The following is an 18254-nucleotide window of genomic DNA, read 5'->3' on the forward strand; positions in this document are numbered from 1 at the left end:
TCATAAACAGACAAATAATTTCAAGCAACACAAGGCAATGTAAATATACGCTATATACAACTGCCTGTAACCTCTTTTCGACTGTGATTATGACTACTGTAAACGAACTATGCAACAGGTCATTAGTTATCTTTTTTTATTACTACAGTTGTCTCCCCTGTATAAAGGGATATCTTAATTATTTTTAGGTTTGCTGCCAGTCAAACATTCCTATTAATAAAACTCTACAGCTAATATTGACATTCTACCTTTATTATTAAGTGCCAATTATTTTCCTCTATACTTTATTAGATCATACCATTTTTATTTTGTGGCCTTTTGATATTCATAACTATTTAGTTCCACTATTTTTTTCTCTCCATTCAATCAACAATATATGACATGTACCATTTAAATTAGGGTCATTAGTCTACTTTAGTATATGAAATGTTATCCAGTAATACCCATGCAAATACATTTTTATTGATGTAGCCTATTTTAAAAAGAGTCATTAAATTAAACAGCAAAATAAATGACTCAAGGAATGCAACAGCAGCCAAGGAATACATAAGTTGATTGCAGCTGAAGTATATTTCTCTAAGAAGAACGTGCTACATTGATGAAAGCGATCTGAAGAATGAACTTACATTAAAGACACATCCCATTTATCTATACTTCCACATTCCTTAGCTACCATCACATTTCAACAAAATATGTGTGTGTGTGATTTGGATTTTTAACGTAGCTTTAATAATTTTTCAGTCATATCGCTATGATGTCTGCAGTGTGGCAGTTTATAGTGATGTCTGGCACTGGGGCATCATGCCACAGACATGTAGCATGATGTCCCACCCAGTCACATTATCCTGATACCAGGCCGACCAGTCCTAACACTAACTTCTTAATGCTAAGCGCCAAGCGAGGCAGCTGTTAATAACATTTTTTTAAGTCTTTGGCATGACTCTGCCGAGGATCGAACCCACTACCTCCCACATCCAAGGCAGACACTCATACCACTAGGCCAACGGAGTGGTTTCAACAAAATGAAATGACAATGAATCTTGAAAATGAGTTTACTTGCGTAGGTCAGAATTTGATTCCATTAAGAAAAAGGTACCAGAGTATGTATACTGTTACTAAAGGAATGAGACTTTAAAATGTGTCGCTGAAAATTTGGCCTTTAGTTCACATCAGTCAACAGGAAAACACGCTACACAATACCACTTATTTTGGAAGATATCAACCAACAAAAAAAAAATTATATCGGAGTGGATGTTTTCTAGCTACAATGTCGTAGTCTCAACTTGAATTGTTGTGGTTGAGGCCACGAACCAATCCCATATGTATTGGAGCAAAAAAAATCATCACTAAAGTCTGAAAAACAAAGTGTAGAAATCAACTACATAAGTATAATCATGTTGTGAAAGAAGTTTGGCTTATTTTGAATTGTTAAGCACTTACACGATAAAATAAATTGGCATGGTTACTCTAACTTTATCCTGTCCGCCATGACAGATAACGCGAGACTCTCGCCGTGACCACTTTTCTACATAAGGCTTGCCAGACAATATTTTGGATATTCTACACTATATTATCAATCAAGTGGCGAATAATTGCTTCTTGGTGGAATTTCAAAGTTGCCGATAAACCATATTTACTTTTAATACGCAAAATTTCTGACCCAAACGGCGCCAAATTTTTACTACAATTTGTTTACATTTCCAAATAAGGTGTCAATGTCCTTATATGGCACACAAACAAACGAGGCTGAGAACGGAAGTAATCATTATTTGAAATAATATGGCGGACGATCTAAACGAAAATATCATCAAAAAAAAAGGTAAACAAGATTTTACAACTATTTCTAAAATGATTTTCGATACTACCGGTATTAAATAAGAGGACTACTTAATTTATTGGATTATATGCAAGGAATATGTTTAAAGTGTTATTATTAGGCTAAAAGAGCGCCGGGTGTGAATCACACCCGGCTTGCTCCATTAACACGTATATGCTCATGTTAGTACCCTGTCCACGAGGTACGAGTAAGGGTACTAATATTAGTACTAGATGTTTTCTATTGTAGAACTAATCTGGACTGTGCATTAACGAGATTTTACTACTACACTACAGAGTTCAACAAAAGTTGCACATATACTCAAGACTTGAACTAATGTTTCAAATACCATTTTCTTTGGAAATTAATATAATTACAGAAGAAACAATTTCGTCTCTCAGATTCATCAGCCACGTGACATGCAGATGGAGGAATGCAATGAATTTCATTTTGTAACCGACTACATAAAATAAATATTCCTCATAAACATGCAGTAATGTATTTAAACATATTCAATATGACAAATTAAAGCTTTTTCTTTCAAACTTAATAAATATAAAACTGTTTAAATGAGAAACGCCGCAAAAGCACGTTTTCATAACATTGGCTGCCATCTTTACAAAAAAAGATGACGGACTATTCGCACCTCTTGCAGTTGCTTCTCAGCTTCTTCACGTTGATTAGGGTCTAACGTGGCCCTTAATACTCCAACAAGCTTATTTACATCCATCTCTACCCAAAAAATATCCTTTTATCTTTTAATTTGTTGGACGAAAGACCGGCTTTCTTGTTGAACGTGACGGTTCTCTCCCTGGCCGCGCCAAGAGTAGTAGTTACTTTTACCACATGTCGTAATTTATAAGATGGGATCTTAAGAATATTATTTTCATCTGTTACCGAATAACTACTAGATATACATTGCATGCTTTAAATATGTGAAATTTTGAATATTATTTATTATAATCAAACTTGACTGTCTGCGACATTACGTCATTACCGGTTCACGTACCAATTTAACCTTTGACCTCAATCCGGAACTCAGGAGTTTTATTTTTTATAAAATATGTACGTTAACATTCATTAATGTTAATTGATATATTTAATATATTTATAAAGAAAGTGGACGCCTCTTGTTTGCTTATATATTCTCATATCATCAGCACTATTAATTTCATAAAATCGCAAATTGGCGAAGACCTGGCAGTTCCAAATGATAAATTTCATCTTCCCACTTTGTTTTTGCCAAAGACTTTGGTCGTTACGCATGTATTTTGGCCAATAGCACGCGAATTCTCTGTTTATTTAAATGACTGCATTTTGATGGCCCACGAATAATTTTGTATGAAATAAAGGTTCACTGTTTCTAAGATTTCATTGATTTGTAGGGTCATAAACCCAAAAGAGGGGTTCATTGACACGGTCAAAGGTACATTACTAATACAAAATGTTTATTGGTCTAAAAGAAAGATTCATTATTCTAAAGGTGCTTTAGTCCAAAGGTTTATTGGTCTGAAAGAAAGTTACGGTAGTCCATAGATTCAGTGGTCCAAAGGTGCATCAGTCTGGATCAGTGAAAATATATTTGAAATATTGTATGTTCAAATGAATCAGCTCATGTTCAAATACATTTGACCAAAGAACCTTTGGACTTGTGAACCCTCTTAAAAATATTTGCATAATAAATAACCCTTTAAACCAATGAACCCCTTGTCAAAATCCTTCGAACTAACAAATCTTTGAATTTGTGAACCCTTGAATCTTTTCGTTTGAAGTTACATACCCTCGAATCAGTGAACCTTTGGACTGCTGACCTCAATATTCTTTGAACTTGTGAACCTTCAGAACAATGGAACATTGGAATTAAATGTTCAGAAAATAGAACTCTTGTACAGACAGTCAAATGAACTTTCAGAACATTGTGCAGTTACCATTTAAAGTATATAGCTGAAGTAAACCAAAGTATAAAGATGAACTTTCATATTTCTGCTGTAACTTACCAGCTTTTTATGCCCCACCATTACAGTCATAGTTCATGCAGTTTTATGCCTTGTCTATCCACACATAGGGCATCAAATTAGGTTGGCATCAAGGTAAATTTAAAGATACTGAGGTGGGGCATCAAAATAATTGTCATTTTTCGGGATCATTTGTTGTTTACATATTTTTTTTACATTTCATGACCAATTTACAAATGATTTTACAGAGAGATTTCTTGCTTCAAGGCCTTTCCGATTTGTTCAGTTGCCACATAAGTTTTCCATTATTATAAATAGAAAACCCATTACATAACTTTGTTCTTAAAATTGGCTGAACAGAATTTGCCCAATGGTGACAGAAAGCAGCATTGCATAAAGGTTTTACAAATTTGTTCAAATAATTGATGCAGTTATAAAAAATACAACAACCTTTTAAATGACTTCTGCAAAACCAGTGAAAAATGCTTAGTCAGACAGATATCATTAAAGCCCCTTTCACATTTGTACAAATGATGTTGACACATCATTAAATAAGGCCACCATTTGAAAATAAGAAAAACTTTTACTCAAAAACCACTTGACATGAAGAACTTTCAAATTTCCTTACATTTTTATAATTGACCATTAGTACTAAATTAGATACATCACTAGATGAATTATTCGATTGAGAACATCCAGGAGAGTGAGGGAGAGCAAAGATAAATGAATAAGGGTATATATTGATCTAGGTGTAGATGAATAAGGGTATATATTGATCTAGGTGTAGATGAATAAGGGTATCTATTGATCTAGGTGTAGATGAATAAGGATATCTATTGATCTAGGTGTAGATGATTAATGAAGTATGTACATTTCAATGAGAATGAATGTATTTTGGCATCATTTTATGTATTATGTAACCATCAAGAAGCACTCAGTAGAATATGATTGATAGCATCGAAGAGAGTGAGAGTGAGTAAAGATATATGGGTATATTTTAATCAAGGTGTAGATGAATAATGAAGTATTGAGAATGAAAACTGCTATATTTGTATATTTGCCTTTGGGCATGATTGTATGTATTATGTATCCATCTGTTGCTTATTGCATGTTGAATGGTTTCATAAGTGAGAATGGGTGTCCATGTCATGGGGAAGCAAAGAAAATGAATATATTGTTTAATATGTATGTTTCTCAATATGTGTATACATATGTGCATCTATATTTATACATATTCATACATATTTATACATATTCATACATATTTATACATATACATATTTGTACATATTTATACATATTCATACATATACATATTTATACATATTTGTACATATTCATACATATTTATACATATACATATTTGTACATATTTATACATATTCATACATATACATATTTATACATATTTGTACATATTCATACATATTTGTACATATTCATACATATTTATACATCTTTATGCATATTAATACATATTTGTAAATATTTATACATATTTGTACATATTTATACATATTTGTATATATTCATACATATTTATACATATTCCTGTGTACGAGGACCTCAAGATAGATCAGCTCTTAAGCTAATTATGCCACCTTCTTTAAATAGTCATTATTATTATTATTATTATTATTATTATTATTGCCTAAATGGATTTCAAGTTTGTACTAAAGATGAAAATCTGTTTTGAAAGATGGCCACTGTTATTAAAAATATAAACACTTTAAAAACTTCTCAAAAAAACTGCTTTACAGATTTGGACCAAATTTGACTGAAATCATCTGTAATGAAGAACTTTGCAGTTGGACTAGCTTATAAGAGAGTAAATACAGTATGTCGAAAACTGATGTGTAAATGATGACCCATTAATGCAGCATAATGATGACCTATTCTGCAACATAATGCACAATTGCTAGACATCACTATAAGCTGCCACACTGCAAACATTGTAGTGATATGACTGAAAAAGTTTTAAAGCTACGTTAAAAATCCAAATCACACACACACACACATTCATGCTCTGAAGGTCTTTGGTAAACAGTTGTGCATTTCAATGATTTATAGGGTGACTGCATAAATCCTTATGTCCAGAGTTGCCTGTTAATATCAGTTGCCCATTAATATCAGATTTGAAGTCATGCCCATAGCAACTTCATAATCAAGATTGTTTTTTGGTGGTTTAGAGCTACACATAATGAGTGGCCCTACTTCTTACATTAGTTCTTGGCTCTCAGTTTTCAGAATGTGATTGTGTTATTTCTAATTTCTTAACAATCCATACTCATGGACATGGATGTACATTGCGCCAGACATGTGGTCGCAAATATACATTTAAAAAGCTATGAAAGATTTCCCAAGTTTGCATAATGTCAAACATTTTAAGAGTTTAAGAAATTTAGTTTCAGCTCCCCAAATATATGTCAAGTACAATCCAAGCTTTATTAATGTATTCATCTTTTGTAAACCTATATTTAAGTATTGCAAAGAATGTATATTTATATTGTTGTAATGAACAACAGATGGAAGCTGTGATAATATCCAACGTGTTAAAAATATCTGAATAATGATCATCAGCTTAAAGATATGAAAATGATTATTGAGAATACCACTTTAATTATAATCATTACAATCATTGTAGCTGTTATGGATCTATAATTTTCAGGGCTGAGAGAGGGAGCAAAGGCCAGGGCAGACTACAAAGTCGTGATCAACTGGCAAGGCTTAATGATCAAGTGGATGAGGTGACTAGCTTACTCAAGGACAATGTTGAAAAAATTGTGGAAAGGGGAGACAAGATTTCAAATCTGCATGACAGATCAGGTAAATGCAATGAAACCATTTCTTAATGAACGTGATGATTGCAAATGACAATTTTAACCAAATCTTTTTCTCTCTTCTTTTTTACTATATGGCTTGAGATCATGAATGTTGTCTCCTAATCAAAAGCATTAGCACTTTCTGGTTGATGTTCTGCCCTTACCTTTGAGGTCATTAAATGTAGTCCCGAGTTCCCTATTACCTTTGGGGTCATTAAATGTAGTCCTGAGTCCCCCATTACCTTTGAGGTCATTAAATGTAGTCCTGAGTCCCCCATTACCTTTGAGGTCATTAAATGTAGTCCTGAGTCCCCCATTACCTTTGAGGTCATTAAATGTAGTCCTGAGCCCCCCATTACCTTTAAGGTCATTAAATGTAGATCCGAGTCCCCTTTTTCAAATTTATAAATTATTCAGTAGGATGATTTTTGCAATGTCGGACTATTTCAACCCAGTGCAAACAGCACAGTTATCAAGATAATTAAGTTAAACATACATTTCATAAATATTTTCCCAAAGGCATTCAAAACTTCGACAGTTTCTGTGACTCGGGTCCATGGGACATTGCTGGGAGAATTCTGCATTACAGATCATCATTGTTCTGCTGTTGTTGGGTGTGATGTTTCTCTGGATTGTTTTCTGTTTGCATGCATTAGTCAGCATGAAATGAACATGTATAGTAAGTAGTACATATATGTTGGTGCCACCTTAGCATTGCAAAAACTAAAAATTATTTCCGCAAAACATTAGATAAAAAAATTATATTGTGACAGAAATAGACCAGCAATATAAAACTGCTTATGACTGCTGAAGAAATGTAAATCATTACTCATGTTATCACAATGCATGCACATATACCCCTCCAAAATAAACTGTATTTACAGTACTGTATTAACAAAAATGTGTGATTAAATTCTCATAGTAAAACTTCGGTCTTTTCAAAAGCATGTCTATGGTTTAACATGGTTCCTTTTACAAGCATGTGTTATGAGTCAATGCTATTAAAATAAGTAACAGAAAAGACAACAGAGAAAATAATCACTTGAATTCAGTAAGTTGAAGAAAATAAAATTCAGCCCAAACTGGTCACAACATAATACAACTTAACATGTCAGATGTTAAAGCATGACTGGCAGTCCTTTATGATAGCAGCAGTTATAAGACTAACTAAAATGCAAAACAGATTCCCAGATGGAGGTCAAGAGTTCATCCTTTTGGGAAAATATAGAAGTTTGTTTACCAATTGACACATGCTTTATATCACGTAGTCCAGGTATGACCTTGACTCAACTTAATGTTTCTTACTCTAAGAAAGATAATTAATTATTTTTTTTTAAGGTTGTTTACCAAAACTGTCACTTATTTTGGAACAAGATCATCAACTAGTTACAATGTTTCAATACAATGTCAAATCCAGTAAACAATGTAACATTACAGTAACACTCAGTGGAATAAAAAAAATTAAATCTAACAAGCAAACAATTAAATTAAATATATATAATACTCCCCCCACCCCATTAAAGAAAAAGAAAAATTTATATAATAAAGCCTTCTTTTTACCATAGGTCAATTATACATGTGGTTTCTATAAAAAAAAATAACATAAGAAGAAATCTTATGAATGATACAAAGTATACATGAAATAATATATTTCTATACATGGGAAAGTACATCTGCTGTTAAGTTGTCTTTTCCCTTGATGTGCCTGATTTCAATATTGTATTCCTGTAGCAACAAATTCAACCTTAACAATCTCTGATTTTTGTTCTTCATCTTGCCAATGAAAGTAAGGGGGTTGTGATGACTAAACACGATAATCGGAGAAGGAGCTGAACTAATGTAAACTTCAAGGTGTTGTAATGCCAATATCAAAGCCAAACATTCCTCCTCGATTGTAGAATAATTTCTCTGGTGCTTAATTAATTTCTTAGAATAATAGCATACTGGATGATCAATACCATTTTCATCTTCTTGAATCAATATTTATAAATTATTCAGTAGGATGATTTTTGCAATATTGGACAATTTCAACCCAGTGCAAACAAAACAGTTATCAAGATAATTAAGTTAAACATACATTTCATAAATATTTTCCCAAAGGCATGCAAAACTTTGACAGTTTCTGTGATAGTGCATCTGCTATCAATACAGGACCTTCTTCAAAGACAATTGAGTGAACCAAAAATTATACCAGAGAGACCAAATCCACTTGTCCAACAGAGGTACTGCCATGCTCCTTAGGAATATAGACTAGTACATAAGACGTATAAAAGGGTTAGGCATGAGTCAGAAAATTGCTTGTATTGTGAAGAGCACTGTCATGTAACACAGCAATGTCTGCATGGAAAACAGATTCGTTGCCTTGTTTGTAATGAACTAGGACATAGGCAAAAGTTGTGCACATATTAATTGGTAGAATGCAATGATGTACAGGCCTATGAAACATATCCAGCAACAAAATGCTTTAGAATATGTATATACTTTTCAAAGTAATAATTATAATTCTATAAACAGGTTTCAGGCACTCTCTGATTTGTGTACAAAGTGCAACTTGTTAACATGTAAACAACTATGTGATACTATTCAAGTTACTTCTCCCTCTGAGGCTCCTCTAGTGTTTAATATATCAATATCTTCTTGTAGCTATGTAAATCAGTCTCACATTGAACATTCTCGTGTATCCACTTTATGTCGTCATGGTACAACAGATGGATCTTGTATGTCATCTTCTTCATGTGTTTATGTAAATAATCAAGGTGATAAAAAGAAATCTCTCAAGTCTAAAATCAATTCATTGCATACTACCTTGTCATAAAATCAATACTCTGTTCAAAATTGTCTTGTCTTTGGCCTCCTTAAAAGAGGTCTGCAAGTAATGAACCTAAATATTCAACACATCCTCCCCAAAACTGAATGAGATTAAGTTAATAATACAGAAAACTAGATCAGTCAATATTCTAGGTCTATGTGAAACCTTTCTTTCTGATGATACTGACGATTTGACTCTCCAAATACAGGGGTTCAGCTTTGAAAGAAAAGATAGGGAATCCATGGGGGGGGGTGTATTTTTCTGTATGTAGATAGGATCTGTGGAACATTAGCTATAACAGACATGTTGATCTAGAGTCGATTGGGGTAGGGAGTATCTGGATTGAAGTATCCCTTGCCCAATCAAAGCCAATACTCTTATGTTCAGTTTACAGACCACCTGGTTCCACAGCCAATTGGATTGATAGATTTGAGTAGCAAATCTGTACTAATAAACCTGAAAATATAAGTGAAATTAATGTGCCAGTGTATGTACTGAGTGACCACTACCCAGGCTGTATAACTAGACATGTTCCGAAATCATCTAAAAATGGTAAATACATTGAAATGTACAATACAGAGACTTTAAACAGTTTGATGAGGAATTGTTTTTAAATGATTTAGTTTGCAAACCCTTCTAATCAGTCTACAATATAGCTGATGTCAACACTGCCTTAGACAAATGGTATTGGATGTTCAATGCAGCCTTAGACAAGCATGCCCCAATTAAAACAAAAAGGGTTAAACACCAAATTACACACAAGTGGATTACACCTGAGATCAATGAGGCTAGCCACCTAAGAGATAATTTCCACAAGAAAAAAACATGAAAACCTATAGAAAGTGGAGGAATAAAACTAAGCACTTGATAGATACGGCAAAAGAGAACTACTATAAACAGGCTTTTGATGAAAGTAAGAGTGCCAAGACATTGTGGAAGCATGTAAAAGAGCTGAACCCACCCAAAAACAGTTGTTTTTCCCCCTAGACTTAAGCAAAATGATATAGCAACATCTGTACAAGACATTGTGGAAATGTTCAACAATTTCTTCATAAGCTCTCCATTAACAGTATTCAGAACCAGACTAACATCCCAATTGAACTTGATGCTCTTCTATTATTTATAAGAGTTAAAATCCCTGATAATTATTTTTCAATAGCTAATGTTAGTGAAGCTGATGTTTTGATATGCTAATTAAGGTAAATATTAATAAATCCTCTGGATTGGATGGTATTAATCCACGAATTCTTAAAATTGCTGCACCAGTAATAACAAAGTCACTAACACATATCATAACCTTAAGTATAATGAGTGGTAATTTTCCAGAAACATTGAAATGTGCAATGGTTACACCTATCTTTAAGAAAGGAGAAAAGGAGGATCCAAGGAATAACAGACCAATATCAATTCTACCTGTATTGTCACAATTATTTGAAAAGTATGTAGCCATTCAGGTCTATAAATTTTTGGAAACATGCTCTCTATTTCATAAAGCACAATCAGGATTTAGAAAGTACCACTCCTGCCAAACAGAACTAACCAAATTAATTTATTTTTGGCTGAAGGAAATAGGTAATGGACATATGACTGTGATTGTTTTCCTTGACTTAAGAAAGCCTTTGATCTTGTTGGTCATGAAATTCTGCTGCAAAAATTGAACTGTTACAAGTTTGACAATCTTTCTTTAAACTGATTTAGATCATACCTAAACCAAAGGTCTCAACAAGTAAGCATGGGCAATATTAGCTCTCAAACTCCCACTATTCATTCAGGGATCTCTCAAAGCTCAGTTTTAGGCCCTCTCCTCTTCCTTATCTATATCAATGATCTATCATTAAATAATGAATCCCCAAATGCAGATATTTTTACAAACTGTATGATTCTGGGGACATCACAAAAGCTACACAAGTCAGGGAACCCAGAACTATCTCTTACAATAAATAATCATCCATTAGAAAATGTCAAACATGAAAAGCTTGTAGGTGTGTCCGTAGATGGTAATTTATTATGGATTGACCATACTGATAAGCTTAGTAAAAGACTGTCATCCAAAATTGCCCTACTCAGCGGAATCAAGAAATATTTACCTATGGAAACTCGCAATCTATTCTACAAGTCATATATTCTTCCAATAATGGATTGTTGTTCAAATGTATGGAGAAACTGTGCTAAATTTGAGCTTGACAGGATTTATAAACTTCAGAAACGAGCAGCATGCATAATTTTAGATGCATCTGTTGATCATCCCTCAAAAGCATTATTTACAGAACTCAAATGGTTCACAATATATGACAGGATAGATTTTCACAAGCCAGTTCTTTTATATAAATGTTTACATGAAACTGCACCAGAGTATCTTCAGGACTTATTCAGGTCTTTTTCAACACAATACCAGTTGAGATCAGTATCACATGGAAACCTTCTAGCACCAAAACCAAGAATAGAGCAATTTAACAAGAGCTTCCAATACTCTGTTACAGTTCTGTGGAACAAGCTTCCACTACATGTAAAATCTACTGTAAATATTAGAGTATTTAAGAACAGATATCATGAGCATGTATGTGTTTCTGATAGATAATAGAATTTAGTATTTTAATACTAAGCATGTTAAAATAAACAGTAATTATTGCTATCTTCATATAATGTGCATTGTTGTACTCTCCTTAAGAGGGCCTCAAGGGAGAATAGTCCTTGACTAATGAGTCACCCTCTATAAATGCATTATTATTATTATTATTATTATTATTATTATTATTATTATTATTATTAATACTGCTCCAATCCCAACATCACTTGCATCAACAGACAGTTTAAATGCCTTACTGAAATTTGGAGCTGTAAGAACTGGTGCACTCTTAAGTATGGCCTTTAACTTATCAAAAGCCTCCTGTCATTTTTCAGTCCAATGAAACTTGGTTTTCTTGCTCAATAAATTTGTCAGGGGTTCAGTGATTATGGAAAAATTGGAACAAAATTTCTGATAGTATCCAGCCATATCCAAAAATCGCATCAGTTGCTTTTTACCGACAGGCACAGGGAATTAAAAGATAGCCTTGACCTTAGCATCTGTAGGTTAACTTGTTCATGTCCCACAATATGTCCTAGAAATGTTACACAAGCATGGCAAAACTCACTTTTGGATAAATTGATTGTCAAATCAAACTTTTTTTTTTTTTTTCTTTTTTTTTTTTTTTTTTTTTTCTTTTTTTTTTTTTTTTTTTTTTTTTTATTAACCCCGTAATAGGTTGACCACTGGGTCGGGGAACCATCCCAGGATCACCTTACAATCAAACATTTCTGGTTATCAGATAATCTAGGGATAATAAATATAATCTACAGAGAAAGTAAAAAAGAAAAACACACACACACACACGCGCATATACACATGCATATGGCACAAAATCTAGGTGACATGGCTTTTGTGATATTACAGTATTTTGTTCCTGTTTACCCTCAAGTCAGAGACAAGTTAAATGTTCATTGTTGAGGTCCATTTTTGAAGAAATTGGTCCTCTTTTTTATTTACCTTGGCAGTATAATTTTCAATGTTCTTATGCATTGCAACTATTTGCTTAAAAGCAAAAATAGAAGGATTTTTCATATTGAATCTGCAAGTATAAATATAATATTTTGCCAAAATAAGCAGAAAATTACCCAAACTGTCCAGTTGTTCACTTCCTAAAAATGTTTCTTTTTTGGACAGATGTACAATATTTGGGCAAAAAGGTGCAAAAACTTCAATAAAACGGTACCAAAACTGTGAAGTAATACTGCAGTCATAAAAGAGATGCTCAATACTTTCAGTTTCACTCTTTGTCAAATCAAACTTGCATCAGTGAGTCTGTCAAAGAATTTCCAAATTGTCGCTAAATGTTCTTTCCAGGTGTTGTTGTAGATGATGACATCATTGATGTAAGCATCACAATTTTCTAGACCAGACATAATCATGTTCATTAAACATTGAAAAGTGCCTGGCAAACCCTTCATCCCAAATGGCATCACTTTATATTGATAAAGTCCATCTGGAGTCACGAATGCTGAAAATTCCTTTGCTCTTTCCGTCAATGGAATTTGCCAAAATACTTGCAGAAGGTCAAATTTGGTGACATACTTTGCATTTCCAATTTTATCAATGCAGTCCTCAATTCTAGGTAATGGAAATGAATCTGTTTTAGTCACACTGTTCACCTTTCTATAATCAGTGCACATGTGGAAAGTTTTATCTGGTTTTGAAAAAACATACATGGTGAACTCCAGTCACTTTTACTTGGTTCTAAGAAATCATTCTCCAGCAAATACTGATTTTTTTTTTTCTCACAAGTATTCCTGTTTGAGAGGGTTCATCCTGTATAGGTGTTCTTTCACAGGTTTGGAATTTACGATTTCAGTGTCATGGAAGATTTTGTTTGTTCTTGTATGAACATTTGGAAATAAGTGCTCAAATTCAAATAATAACTGTTTAAGTTCATTCCTTTCTTGTTGTTGCAAATGTGAAAGTTTCTGGTCCAAATCATTCATAATTTCTGAATTCTGAAGATTTGTCACTCCAAAATCAACAGAGTCCAATTGCTTAAATCCTCACTGAGCAGGACAGGTACAACTAAATTAATTGCATGATTAATCTGACTATCTCTCTTGGCATACTCTGTTAACTTATTTATGTGGCAAAGTTGTTTTTGATTTCGCCTCCCAGGAGTATTTATGATATAATTTAGATCATTTACTTTCTTTTCAACTGTGTAAGGACCATAATACTTGGCCTAAAGTGGATTTTGTGGCATGAGCAAGAGAGCCAGAACTTTATCACCAGGTTGAAAACTCCTTTCCCTTGCATTTTTATCATGCCTTAATTTCGCTTTTGACTGAGTAGAGTGCAGATTTGCTCTTGCAACCTCACAAGCCTTTGACAACTTATATTTAAAATTGGAAACATAATCGAGAAGATTAATTTCGTTATCTTCATTAGAAAGAAGTTTCTATTTTAATAAATTCAGTGGTCCATGCACATTATGTCCAAAAACTACTTCAAAGGAACTGAATCCTAAAGATTCTTGAACTGATTCCCCAACAGCAAACAAAAGTAAATGAATGCCTTCATCCCAGTCTTTGCCTGTATCAAAACAATATGACTGAGTCATATTTTTTAAAGTTTGATGAAATCTTTCTAGAGCCCCTTGGCTCTCAGGGTGATAGGCAGAAGATTTGAATTGCTGAATGCCTAATTCAAGCATAACTGGCTGGAAAATTCCAGACCTAAAATTTGACCCTTAATCAGATTGGACAAATTTGGGAGTCTTATTAATCCCTAAACGACCAGCCAAAGGAGTTTCATGGGCCAGACTAAGTATTTCCTGTCTGTAAGTTTCTGGAACTAGAATTTGGTAGTTCACTGACCACTCGTCACCAGCAGGTACCTCAGGAGGTCTCCATTTTCTCATAAGAATTCCATTTTTAATGAAATAACAGACAGGTACTTCAGTAGCTTCAGTTTCACTAATGGCTCTTTGAAACAAACAGGAGATCACAGGATCTTATTTCTGTTCGACAACAAGTGATTGTCATTTGTCACCCTGATTAGAATAAAGAGAATGATTAGTTAAAAGAGGATCACTGTGACCAATATCCTTTTATTGATCCAAACAAGGACTGAAAGTGACCTCATCAAAAGCCTGACCAATACATGTGTCTGCTAAAGGAATACTTTCCTGATCAAGATCATTCTCAAGAACTTTCTTTGCCATAGCTCTAGTAACTGCACAAGCTGGGTATAAATCAGGGAATTCTTTTTCAATTGCATTGACTTTCTGATCCAAACAATGTCAGTTACAAGTGGATTAACCACAACCTTATCTCCAGCTAGGTCGTTGCCTAGTAATAAAGGAATGCCCTCAATGGGTAAAGAAAACACTGTTCTGACTGTCAAGGGTCCTGAGACTAAGTCTGATGACAAATTTACACAATGGAGAGGAACATTAACAAAGCTGCACTCTACTCCATGAATAAGAACCCTCTCATTAGAAGAAGACTTCTCAGAAAAAGGCAAAGTACCTGATAATAAAAGACTCTGAGAAGCTCCTGTGTCCCTTGCAATTTTAATAGGGATGGGATTGGCCAAATCACTCATGAGTGATATAGAACCATTTGATATGAATGGTTCATAATTGTGCATAATAAAATCAGACTAGGGTGTATTAGACCGAACAAATGTATTTCTTTCAATATATGACCGTGACCATAACCTCTTAGAAATAAGAGCATTTGGAATAGGTCTGTCTTGATTCTGTTGCTTATTTTTCAATTTGTAGCAATCAGAAATAATGTGTCCTTTCTTCTTACAATAGGTAAACATAGGAAGAGATAAGGATTTCTGATCATTCTTATCAGAAACTTGAATTCTAAAAGTTGTGCCAGATTGAAATTTAGAAGGGCCTCTATTAGGCTGAAATACTTTTCTACCAGAAGACTGCTGAGTGGAAGACTTACTTACAAAAAGCTTTATGAGCTAAGGAGTACTCATCAGCAGAACGAGCAGCATTTTCCAAGGTTTCGACCTTATGCTCTTCAAGATAAGTCTTAATGTCATTATGGACTCATTTCTTGAACTCTTCAAGTAATATGGGTTGTCTGAGATTTTCATAATCTTGATCAACTTTCTTGGCTAAGCACTATCTGTCAAATAACTGCTCTTTTTCTCTTGAAAATTCAACATGAGTTTGTCCAGCTTCTTTTTTATAGTTCCTGAATTTTTGCTGGTAACCCTCAGGGACTAACTTATAACTATTTAGGATGCATTCCTTAACCAGGTCATAGTCAGCACTCTGCTGTACTGACAAGGATGCACAGGTGTCTCTGGCTTTGCCAAGTAGTGCACCCTGTAATAATAGAGTACAATGCTCCCTCGGCCATTTCAAATTTTCAGCAATTTTTCAAAATGTGGAAAATATTTGTCTTTTCTTTTTCTATAAAAGGGCGCACTAACCTAAAATTCTTAGTAACATGAAAATTTGAATTTGTATGTAAAGTGGGAATGTTTTATTTCTCTTGCCAGCTCTAATTCTCTTATTCTAAATTGATATTCCCATTCTTCCTTCTCTTTTTGCATTTGCATCTGTCTCTCTCCTCTTTCACTGACTATAAAATTATACTACAAAAATTAGTTGGTGCTTGCAGTCTCAATACCATAAAAATAACAAATTAAAAAAAATATCATTTATTTTCAGCTAAACGTCAACTAAAGATTAACTTTATTGACCCCTCATATTTAAGAGAGACAGAGGGGGAGGGAGGGAGACTATATTCAGAATTACAGAAGACAGATAACTACAGATGCACATCAATTCAAACCAGGTCTGACTGGTGGTAAATGCCCCCTCCCCAAAGTTGCTGACTATTCCAGGTCTTCCAATCCACCCAGACACTGGGCCATGAGAGAGACAGAGAGTTCAGTCTTGGAGCAAGACACTTTTCCAGCATTATTGTTAATTTCAGCAGTAAATTCAGTTTTGACAGTAACCAAAATTATATGAAACTTTCGCTGTTAATTTCTGTTCTACAGTTGGGGCTGTTTAGTATATCGCTTCATGGTCTCAGATCTAAGGCAGACCAGAATGAACTGCAAACAGACAGATAAACCTTTGCAAAAAGCAGGATATGATGGGCTTTTGGAATAAAGAGGGGTCTCAATACGAAAAATGATGGGTCCGTTAAGAAAGAAGAAAAGAACTCCAACATTTACTTTTCTGCTCATGCACAAGCCAAATAGCCAATAAAAAATGATGTTTCTAACACAACTAGTCAGTATGTTATTGGAAGATCACCTGGTAGTTGGTGTTTTAGGATGTATTCAGAAATAGCTTTCAAAATGTGTTTCCTACTCGAATTTCAGATGAAAATGACAAAAACCTCCAGGGGTTAATCTGTTAAAATAAGTAGCAAAAGAAGAGCAAAAACCAATGAGTTTTGTCAAATGAAATTTTTTATTTATTTCCCTAAAATACAAAAGTGAAAAAGTAAAAATAAAAATAACTTACAGTATGGTGAATGAAATCCTAAACAGTCCTAAATAGTTCTATCCAAATGTATTGAGTAATTCAGATGAGTTCCACTGGTATTCCAAATGACATTCCCTAATGTACTGGTAGTACCAATAGTAGTATGTGAATCACTCTGATATAATCCCAGAATGTCTTCAAACCAGTTCACTTTAATTCTGTAATAGCTATAATTCCAGACAGCCTGAATGGTTTGAGCACTTTGTAAATCCAAAGAATGATTTAATTAAATAAATGAATCCCGTCAATTAAATATAATTGAATATCTTCCAAGAGTGGTGTTAACACTAGGAATACATAATTTTCCAGTAAACATTTTCCTATATAGATTACTAAAACACAATATAGTGTGACATATCAATAATCTCAAATGTAAACAGGGTCACATGGGTTACACTAACTGATTGAGAATTTGGCCTTTCAAAAACCGTATGACCTCCATTCACATTGCATGATGCTTACGTGAATTAGACTACAATTCAGCCTTAAAACTTTATGAATGAAACTGCACACTTAATACATGAATGACCTCTTCTTTAAAGTGCAAACTTATGATCCATAAGAAAATTAGTATTTCAGACATTATTAACTAATGACCCTTACAAACTATATTTATGAAAATAATTCACGTAATATAGATATACATAACAAATGATTAAGAAAGACATGCATTGTCCTTTTTATGACAATTCTGGCAAGTGGCTCACATGGTTATTTTATGATGATTCTGGCAAGATTTTGACTCCATTTTGTGGTGATTCTGGCATGATTTGGACAGTCCTTTTCACATCATTTCTGATG

The 18254-nt window shown here is 33.7% G+C and overlaps 2 protein-coding genes across 2 annotated transcripts in view; one reads left to right on the forward strand and one right to left on the reverse strand.

Moving 5' to 3' along the window:
• The window catches only part of LOC149784946 (importin-7-like), a 119976-nt gene extending 117323 nt beyond the window's left edge, over positions 1-2653 (reverse strand). Inside the window, exon 1 of the mRNA XM_089978593.1 lies at positions 2463-2653. Coding sequence (XP_089834719.1) covers positions 2463-2546 — 84 coding nt within the window. The 5' untranslated portion in view covers positions 2547-2653. The remainder of the gene's footprint in view (positions 1-2462) is intronic.
• Positions 2654-2822: 169 nt separating this feature from the next.
• Positions 2823-18254, forward strand: part of LOC149784947 (vesicle-associated membrane protein 4-like) — a 40326-nt gene continuing 24894 nt past the window's right edge. Inside the window, exons 1-2 of the mRNA XM_089978594.1 lie at positions 2823-2881; positions 6440-6597. Coding sequence (XP_089834720.1) covers positions 2880-2881; positions 6440-6597 — 160 coding nt within the window. The 5' untranslated portion in view covers positions 2823-2879. The remainder of the gene's footprint in view (positions 2882-6439; positions 6598-18254) is intronic.

The sequence above is a fragment of the Sinohyriopsis cumingii genome, chromosome 13 (genome assembly GCF_028554795.1).
Source record: "Sinohyriopsis cumingii isolate HCF-2022 chromosome 13, ASM2855479v2, whole genome shotgun sequence".
In the NCBI taxonomy this organism is placed as follows: domain Eukaryota; kingdom Metazoa; phylum Mollusca; class Bivalvia; order Unionida; family Unionidae; genus Sinohyriopsis; species Sinohyriopsis cumingii.